The sequence below is a fragment of the Lepisosteus oculatus genome, chromosome 6 (genome assembly GCF_040954835.1).
Source record: "Lepisosteus oculatus isolate fLepOcu1 chromosome 6, fLepOcu1.hap2, whole genome shotgun sequence".
NCBI lineage: Eukaryota > Metazoa > Chordata > Actinopteri > Semionotiformes > Lepisosteidae > Lepisosteus > Lepisosteus oculatus.
In genome coordinates this window covers 4,629,094-4,639,327 of record NC_090701.1, presented here as the reverse complement: position 1 = coordinate 4,639,327, position 10,234 = coordinate 4,629,094, and the positions used below count along the sequence as shown (strand labels likewise).

General features: G+C 37.8%; 1 protein-coding gene across 3 annotated transcripts in view; it reads left to right on the top strand.

Moving 5' to 3' along the window:
- The first annotated feature begins 1,435 nt into the window (after window positions 1-1,435).
- LOC102691942 (desmoplakin-A) overlaps window positions 1,436-10,234 on the top strand; it is a 29,560-nt gene continuing 20,761 nt past the window's right edge. For 2 of the 3 annotated variants that reach the window (XM_069190906.1, XM_069190905.1), the window contains exons 1-6: window positions 1,437-1,747; window positions 4,594-4,681; window positions 5,902-6,044; window positions 6,566-6,701; window positions 9,141-9,266; window positions 9,998-10,057. In XM_069190906.1, coding sequence (XP_069047007.1) covers window positions 1,551-1,747; window positions 4,594-4,681; window positions 5,902-6,044; window positions 6,566-6,701; window positions 9,141-9,266; window positions 9,998-10,057 — 750 coding nt within the window. In that variant the 5' untranslated portion in view covers window positions 1,437-1,550. Of the gene's footprint in view, window positions 1,748-4,593; window positions 4,682-5,901; window positions 6,045-6,565; window positions 6,702-9,140; window positions 9,267-9,997; window positions 10,058-10,234 lie in introns of all 3 variants that reach the window. The other variant, XM_069190904.1, reaches the window with a different exon arrangement.

Genomic DNA, 10,234 nt, shown 5'->3' with positions numbered 1-10,234 from the left:
AATCATTATATATAACATTGTAACACTAGTGACAAAGATGCAACAAGGACGTGTAACCAAAAGCTGTCTGATTTTAAAAAATCAGCAATCATAATAATAGCAAGGTAATGCAGATACTGTGTCTATGTTATAACATGAACACAAAGTAAAGTCAGGACATTTCTGTCTCCCTCCTACTTCATGTACAGGCTATAACACATACTGTACTAAATTTTTCAGAGTACGTGACACCCTCTTACTGGATCTTAGCATTAGAAAAGATCACATAAGCATATAATCATCATTTTGCTGAACAATGAGCTCGAGAATAAACATATTACATTTTAGAATCATTCAGTAGATCGGCTGCAAAACACAGAAAGCATGATGTAGCAGGTGCACCCAGAATTTCAGTGTTCAAGTTCTGGGCACAGGGGGTCTCAAGAACTGCTCTCCCAATCTTAGCACAGCGACTGCCTCGATGACATGTTATTTTGTAAAACAGTACTAAAAGTCTCTTAAAATTTAATACAAGAATGTGACTGTCTTTTACCTGACCCTTCCTCACATTTCTTTGTCCTTGTAATCTGGACAGTGAGAATTTAGGTTTTTCCCTGTGCCTGTTATTGGAGGAAAGACTCAATGTCAGTCTTATGCCTTCCTGAGGCGTGAGATGAACAGACATCAATGTCATATTTCATAGTTCACATTTGCACTTTTGTGTTTTGGGTTTGATGGAGAAGGCAAAGCCAACGACACTAAACACAGTTTTAAAACGCCTCAGTGAATCATATTTATGTACAGTATGTGAAAAAGTAATGCACACGTATGGATTGGCCAGGGTTTTCTAAACAAGTACATCTGTAAGAATTACTTTAAAGCATAAATACCTGATATCACAGGACTAAATGAGAACATTTTGTATTGCATTCATTATTAATGCACTTATTTTTACTTAGGGTTTTGTTATCAGAAACCTACATGATAAAAGCTGAAAAATAGAACGTTTTTTTTGCTACACGCAACTAAATAAAATATTGAATATATAAGTCCTTATATATAAAAAGCCGAAACGTTTGTGTTCTTTCTGTACATTTCACGAATTAACCTCCATCTGCAGTCAATTCGAACATCTCTTATTAAATCTTATTTATTTCCCCAAAAAGCTCTCAGTCAGAGAATGTAGACGTTTCAATTAAATAGTGTATCTGTATAATTCCTGATATTCTTTGGGAGTTAGTCTGAACTTGCTTCCTTTTCCCCAACAAAATGCTGAGAAAGAGCGTGAGAAATACTGATCTCTAGAGCACATTTACTTCAGACTACAGAAAAAAACCCTTCCCCCATTCACTACCTCCCCAGGCAAACTAAAGGTGTGGACGTGGAGAGAAACCAGTTAGGCGTTTAAAAATTTACTAGGTGTGGTTTCGTATTGCCAAAAAGGGATTCTTCCGTGTCATCTCCAACCAGTCTCTGTGCATGCAGAGGCGGGGAAGGTCGAGTTGTACCTCTGCTTGCTACGAAGTTATGAAAAGCTGCTTATTGAATCTGATTTTCTAGAAATATTGAAGATGAGTATATACGACTCGCAGAACAGACTTCTATCCATGTCCAGAAGGTCTAATTCACGACCTGATCTGACCACCGGCACCACCTCTTACTCCATTCGGAGTGAGGTACGCGGCGGAGGAAATGGATATACCATGGATTATATGGACTCTTACATCCCGGTTGAATTAAAAGGTGGCGGAGGAACCATGCAGGGCGGGTGTGTACACAACGATTTCTGTGTTTTTGCATAATTTAATGTGGAACAGGTGCAGCAGTTGAGGACTATTTAAAAGTTCAGCAGTTTTAGCCGAAAAAAAAAAAACTAGGGCTGTGCGCAACCGCAGAACAAAACTGGACGGGAGACGCAAACAATAGGGGAGGGAATTTGCTCTTAAAATAAAAGATTTCTTGCTTCTAAACAATAATGATTTATTTTGTGGGGAGGCAGTCGACTCGCCTTCACCCGCGAAGTTGTTGATCTGCAAAAACAGGATATGTAGCGCAGAGAGCTGAAGTTATGTTTACGTTTCCCTGTTCTTCAGCCTGGAATTCAGCGTCGGGAAACGAGCAGGTCCGAGGTTCACACTTCTGAAATGGGCGTTGTATCCGCGCTTATGTGCGCAAAAGTTTCAAAAGATGGGGGAGGACAGGGCAGTTCATTAGACTTTCCGTCCTAGACACATTCATGTTGTACCTTCTTGGAAAATATATAGAAAATACTGTGTTTTTTTCCATTTGTTCATCAAATAACTAATTGAAGGTTGAGCATTTTAAAATGGTCGTTCTCGTATGTAACGGAGCCTTCATATACCTGTGGTTCTCTATAGTCATAGACTTGTTTCGCTTGAGCTGATTAAAATGGTTACATTCTGTTAATGTCTTAAACTTTTATAATTGTTGTTGGTACGTAACCCAAACTAATGTCGTGAACCTGTACCACAAGTCGACATACAAATACAATTAGTGTACATTCTACAAATTAGTGGATCAGTGATGATCCTTTTACAGATGTTTTTTTTAAATTTAAGTTTGCAAGGCTTCAAAATCGGACAATATGAATTGTCTTTAACAAATATAAGCCTGAACAATGAGATGATGGAAGAACTAAACTAGTTTGTGAATTTCGCTGTTTTTAGCAATAACAATTGTAATACCTTCCCGGAAAGAATAAAAAGTAGCCAACTGATACATTCCTACAGGCGCCACTGTGTTGTATCGCCAGCCAAACAACACGAATAAGCTAAAACTAGGCATCACTCTCTTGAATATCTTGATTAATTTGTGCTAGGTGGATATGCCTGATGCTAAATTGTTAGAGCATAAGAATGCCCGTGCATGGTTTCTAATTGATAACACACGCCCTAATAACCTGACAAACGTAGAGGATACGAAACAGAAAATACGCATACATTGCAATATATATTTAGTTTTTATGCCATGCCTCCCATTGCAATGAATTGCGACAGACCGCTTGCAACATTTGTGACCGATTTGTGTTGATACCTGAAAATAAGAAGATGCGTCGATCATAAATTATATTATTTGCGAATTGTTATAACACTACGAAATGTTAGAGCAAAATAATTGATGCTAAGAAATCCCCACTTTGCATGGGGTGACGTTTTAGAGCCTACCCAGCTATTGATTCTGTTGGGAAAACATTGATCTATAATACCCTACTTAATAAAAATATGTAGAGAAGTGTCGGATTATCGAAGAACAAAATTGTCTTCCAGTTTGCACTTTTAATCTTTGAAGATGTTAGCAGTTTACCAGACATTTTTATATTAACAGGAATAATTAATTGCTCGCTGCAGAGCACAAGGGAAAAACAACATTTTGGCTATTGAGGTTAATGTTTACATCACCGTTGTGATTAATGTTTTTGTAGATGATGAGATTTAATCAAAATTTCGTTTAACTTTGTTGAGGTGTTTTTGGTGTATTTCTTTATTTTCTTTCTTAAGCGAAGTGTAATGATATCATTTTCTTTGCTTTTTCTGCTGCAGTGTGACTTACATTCATGGAAGTAACCGGAAAAAATACATCCTTGATTACATAAAGTTCATTGCTGTCCAAAAGGAAGTAGCCATCAATATGAATTAAAATGTCAAAATAAGATTACCCTCTTCTCTCTCAAATGTAGCTATATCAATTATACTCATTGCAGTAATCAGAGAAAACATTATTGGAAGCATTGATTACATTTTTGATGCTTGCAGCACACATAAATTATAACTCCTTATTATTTTATGGTGTCTTTTTGCACAGCAACATACAGTATGTCAGATAATGTCTGCGGGACATTCCCTAACAGCTTTTGTTTTACTTTTCAAACTGCACTTAAGCAGCTCATAATTAATGCCGTTCATGCTTTGTTATTATCTCAAATTCTGGGGGGAAACATGGATAATGATATTTGTCTGAGGATGAAGCTGAGTTTAAAAAGGGCCTGGACAGAGCGATTTGATCAACTTTTTGCCAGGACACACTGCAGAGCTCCATGAATTTTAGTTTACCTCTCATGTACTGTAGTATTCAAAGCTTTATTTTACTGTGTACTTCTTGAAAAGATGCCATTGTATGGTCATGAATGATAGAAAAGCCAGTAAAGAATAGTGAAATATTATACTGGTCTTCATCAGGGAGTCATTTGTATTGATTGCCCTTTCATCTTTGTGTTTAATGCATTGTGTAATATTGTCCCAGCAGTCCTTTTTAATTTTCAAATACTCAGTTTAAATGGTTCCTGACAAAATGCGAGAAAGCCATCAAATACTGTTCTTCTTTCATCCTCAGATGTTGTTGTCATTGTTACTCTCTCCAAATGATGTGTTATTCATATTTCTTAAGCCAGCCCTTATCTTTGAGGAGAAAAATAACACACAATTCCCATGCTATTTAGCAGGTTGTTTGAATGCTGTTTTCTAATGTATTCATCTGCGGTCATGAGAATTGTTTTGTTCCTATTGATAAGTAGCAACATTCTCTGATTCAGAAACTCTGGCCAGAAAATTGGAAGGTGGTGCCCAAGTTAATAATTATCTTGCTTTGTTTCTACAGCTCAATTCAATCTCTCCAGCAAAGAGTAGCTATTCTACAGGACCAATGTCAGGATTATCTGAAAAGAGCAGAGCACCATCTCCAGTTTGTAAGTGCACTTTTTATATTCGGAATTCAAAACACTGTGCATGTTTTTTTTTTTAAGTCCAAAATCTCAAATTGCCCAGTTTGCAGTACAACATATATATAAGAGCAGACCTTAGATTTTCAAGAAGTTTAATCATTAAATTTGCAATAGATATATTATGATGCATAAAATTACACAAAACGTGGACATCTGTTAATGATTACTCAGTATTTGTATAATGACATACGTGTTAAAATAACATGGCAGTAATAGTAGGAAAGCTAGCCATGAAAAGAAAGATTTGCATTTTGTTCCTGCTTGCGTGCACATTACAGAGTGTTACTAAATGTTGGATCTTCAAGTTTATCATACATTCTTGGCTTTCCCCTTGTTTTTATTAACTTAAGTCTTTGTCTATAATTATATTACATTTTGAAGCTGTCAGAATGTTGCTTACTGACCGATGCTTGTTTTTAATGTTTCTTAGAAAAGTGTTGATGAGTTACTAGTCAATAATGATTTCTTGTTTCTTGAATCTGTACTGAAACTACAACAAAAATGCCTATTAATCCTCTTAGTCTTTCTGCTAAACAATAATAATGATTATAACAATAAGTAATTGCCCAGCAAATATTTTAGTTTAAATATTTGGTTACATATTTATTTTAGATTCTGCTATTTTAAAACGGCTGTACCTCTTTGGTTGAAACGTAATGTAGAACAGAGCATTTGAAGTTTCTTCTTTTGTGTCTGACTCATAGCCTCATTGTCAGGGCATGTGTTTTATGAGAAGGAGCCTGGCCATAAAATATATTTGCCTTCTACCTGAATCCCCCAAACAAGAATAAACGGGGAAATAAGAGAGTAGAAAGATTCCTCAGTTATTCATGTTTTTCTGTGGATGAGAATAGACCTTTTACTTTGTTTATAAATACATGCCTTGCATTAAGTGTACTAGAGGTAACAAGAAACAGCAGGCCCCTGGGTTTTGACAGTTGTCTTTGACAACATGATAGGGCAGCTTGTCCCAGACCCATTTTGTTGCCTATTGCCTTAATGCATGTGGGCCATGAAATGAATAAAAAAAAAAATCAGTGTGGTCCTTTTTTATATTTTTGCAAAAGCTGATGTGCTGTTTCGTTGACCAGAACTAGGACTATCCTATTTATTTATACTGAGTGGTGAGTGTTGAGCACCTAGTTTATGAAAAATTAATGTTGTTTCTCCCCTTGTGTATTTAGTACCTAGATTCTGGATCATCAGGCAGAGGCAAGGCAGATGCTGAGAAATATCTGGTAATGTCAAATGAAAGTATTGAGCAGCTCAATATATGTGCAAGAGAGCTCAGGTCTCTGAATCAGCCCTTTGAGCATGCGGCTAGGAGGTAAGAAATCCATTTTTTGCACTTGCTTAAATGATAAATGTTAGATTAAGGAAGTACTCGGAAAAGGTCACGTCCGGTTGTATTTTTCTATCGCACACAGCATAATTCTTTGCTTAGCAATTTGTTACATTGAGATGGTATTCATTTCTTCAACATCTAACTGTGTCTTTCTTCAGTTACACGCGGTTGTGTCCTCTATGAATTTTCATGTTTTGTGAGAAAAACATTTTGGAAAAGTTAAACTGGCTAGTAATGAATAATCTGTATTATTTATGCAACTTTTTTTGGTTCTGAAACATGCAGAAGGATATGGGGATATTTGAGTGGCTATTACTTTGTGCAATCTCGGGGATGATCGCTTTAAAAACGCAAGATTAATGACACGGCAGAGAGTTTGCCCCCCTGTTCGATGGGGACATCTGCATTTGGAGGCGCAGAAGTATTGCCGAGCTGCGATTTGTAAGGTTTTATAAAAGCTGGAGAGGTGAAGTGTAAGTGACGACGGCGGCCTGTCCTTCCAGCGCCCAGCAGTTCAAGGAGCAGGTCCGTGCTGCCCACTCGCTGCTGCAGGGCACCCTGCGCCGGAAGGGCAGCATGAACTGGGAGGACCCTGGGAGAAGTTTTAATGAAGCCATGGGTTGGATTGGGCAACAGAAGGTACGTTCTAACTTCCCCGATAAGGATGCTGTGCCAGAATGTTTAGTACTCTTGACTCCCATCTTGGACTAAGCACTTATTGAGGATGGACAGATGTGTGCTGTTAAAAAGCGACATGGGTGATTTTGGATTGTTCCTGATCAGCCGATGGAATCGTGACTAATTTATGATTTATTTTGAGGCGCTGCTTAGGCGTGCATAATGCAGAGGGTTGCCGTTATGACGTGTACATTTTTGAAAGCTTCTGGGTGCCTTTTGTTTCGGAGCTGTGTTGAAGCTTGAAGTGGCTCCCATCTCATCTTTAAAGTATCATGGGATTAACGCAGGGCCGTGATTAAAATCACTGCTTTTTGAAAAAGAAATTTGTACGACTACTTAAGCGTAAGTGTAGTTGGTCTTGGAATAAGCTGACTGTGTGTTCTAGTCTTTATAAGAAGCAGCTCCAGCAAGATCCTCAGGTTCTTTTCCTGCCAACCTGGGTAGCATTCGTACCTTGCTGGGAGAAGTAAGGCTCTTGTGACAGAGCTGTGAGACACCGGAGACTCGCGCACTTGTCATAACCTGCTCTCTGTGCTTGTCTGGGGGTGGAGCGTTCGTTACCTTTGTAGACTGAGGACCTGAAATACTGAAATGGGACACCAGGCACAGGGCTGGGACAGAACGTGATCGTGCAATCCATGGAATACTGAGTCACATTTACCGTTTCATGATCAACGTGACTGTCGGTGTGTATTTGTTCTAAAGCTATTCAGAAAGTCAGGTTAAAGAAATGGCCCCGTCTGCGTTATTTATAGTTATCATTTTCAATGCAAAGACTTGCTCAGTTATAAGAAAAGGTGCTGAGTTGCTTTCTCATAAGAACCTCGAAAGTACATGTGAAACCTGGCACAAGTGTGTGGTTTAATCATCTCCTTGGTTTCAAATTCCTCTATCCAACATACGACTGAGCCCCGAGCCTTATTTCAAGCCGCTGTCTGGAGTGCAGACTCGTGTGCTTCATATACCTGGGGGAGGGGAGACTTTGCAGTGCAAATTTAGAAAACTAAAATAAGGTTTATTGTTAGATGTCAGATTACTGAACTGTACCCCTACCACTGGTTCACACTGATGTTGTTTTATTTAAGTTGTATGTTGTTTAACTTGTTGTTGCTGCCACTGTTCTGTGTTTTTGGTGTTTCCTTAATATCTTGTATAGGAGCATACATACAATTAAGCATCTCATTGCACGTATGCGTATGACAATAAACTCCACTCTACTCCTGTTTCTGTTGAAGTTTATCCTTGATGATTTTTTTTATTGTTGAACCATCAAATGCAGCAAGTTTAGAATGAGAGTTTATGAAATGATGATAAACATAATTTAGAAAAAAAAGGTTCCATTTACAGCTGGAATATTGTGAGGAAAACCAAATTGTTGCTTTTTAAAGCTTTAAATTCTTCAAGTATAAAATTATGCGGTAAGAATTTTTTCTTGTCTACATTCAATACTAATTTAGTGTTAGTAAAGTGCCCTTTTATAAAGACTGTTGTATTTCACTTAAAGGTTAGAGCAAAGTGAATGTGTTATCTGTGTTATCATTTAAGTGTTGTTTTTTTTCCAGTCATGAATGACTCATTGTCTGATACCTTCACTCCCTTTCTTGGAGAAGATTTGTACAGACCTTACTCCCACTCAGTGCATAAACATGTCTCTGTGTTATCTTCTTGGAGTAACTATGAGTATGAAAAGCCCCCTCTGAGTGCCAAGCAACAAACTTCTCCAAAAACACAAAGAGAAGTTACTTTTTTTTGTATGAATCAACAAACTAGCAATTCGTGAGAGGGGCTGTCTGATGAGAGATGTGTAACAGTGGAGTCCAGGATTGGTAGGTTCTCAGTAAGACAGCTGGGGGTGTTCAACAAAAAAGTGGAACAGAAATAGCTGTTATCTTATCTCAGTGCAAACAGGGCCCTGTCTACCATGAATTCCTGGAATTCTTTCCCTTTGGGTAAGAGGCCGAGTTAAAAGGGGTTAAGGTGAAATTCTGCTGCCCTCCAGAGGCTGTTAGTGGAATTACGTGCTGTTGGGTAGATGTTCAGACCAAGAGTATTGATCTATTTATTTATACATTAGCTTTAGCACCTATATATTACCTTTATTATTATTATTTTTGTTTAGCAAAACACCTTTATCTACTTAATCATGGCTATTTACACACAGCATTATTTGTATTGGTGGGAAACCAGTACCATATGCCGAAACTGAACTATTTTTTGCGGGTTCTTATGTTGTATCGCGAACGAGCTGCTCTTTCAGGAAAAAAAAAATTGCTGACTCAGAGCAAAAACATTCAGGAATCGTGACCGCTCGCCTCCCGAGACCACAAAAAATCCAAACCTGAAACGGATAAAAGAAGGACGTTTTATTCTTGTTCCTTAATTATAATTTCTTTTCATCAGCGGTTGATTGAGACTTCGCCTTGGGGTGATGACAGTGCCGCCATTGAGCAGCAGATCTACAACCAGAAGAAGTTTCAGAGCTCCATCCAGAGGAGTGCTGAGGTGGACAGAGCCAGGGATGAGCTGGTGTGTACTTTTCAAATTCTTTCTCGCTCTGGATGACATCTCATCTTTAGCTCTTATTCAAGGTTGTTCCAATTTCCTCTTTGTGGAAATAGCTCTTAGCCATTTAACTGTGGTAATGTGCCCCAGTTACAAAGCTCATAATGTGTGTCTTGCAGCCTTGGAGTGGTCTAATTTAGTTTCATTTATACAAGCACAGCAAGATTATTTTTCAGACTTTGTAAACTGCTCAAACTGCTTTCTGTTGTTTTTTCATACTTTGTATGTTCTTGTTTGCTACAATTATTACATCCAGGCACAAAACGTTTTCAAAAATTAATCCTACTAATTTAAGAAAGTGAGATAGGAAAGGTTCCTGGTGTGTAAAACACTGTTTCATTGAACTTGTGCAACACTTTTAGTTTGTTACACAATTCCCTCCAAAGGTAATTTACAGATCCTTTTAAGAAGCTGGTTTTCATGAAAATGGTGTTCTGACCAGAAATGTCAGAACTCGCATTATACAGAACACATTTTGCCTCGTTGACACACCAAGGAAATTACTACTACTGTTAATATGTATTTCTACTTTAGGTTTTCTGAAAGATCTATCTTCTGTCGACTTGATTGTCATCAGCATAATTTAAAGTTTTCTTTACAAATGACGATATTCAGTTACTTTAACTGAATATTTAAACTTTAAAACGGATGTATACATAGCTTAAGGTTAATGTTAATTGAAGTATGTTTTTTAGCTCCAAAAAGGTGAAAAGGGGGCACTCCACGCCCTGGATCAAGAGTGGGACAGCCTGCAGGTAAGTGGAAACGTTTCCATGATTTTACAGGGATTTTGCACATATCTTGTGGAAACAGGTGATACCAGAGACACTGTACTCTGCAGACATTTTGAGTGTATGAGCAGTGTATACTGAAGAAAAATGGAAATAACACCCCAACCCCCATTTTGGAAACTTCAAAGAAATCTGGTCTTT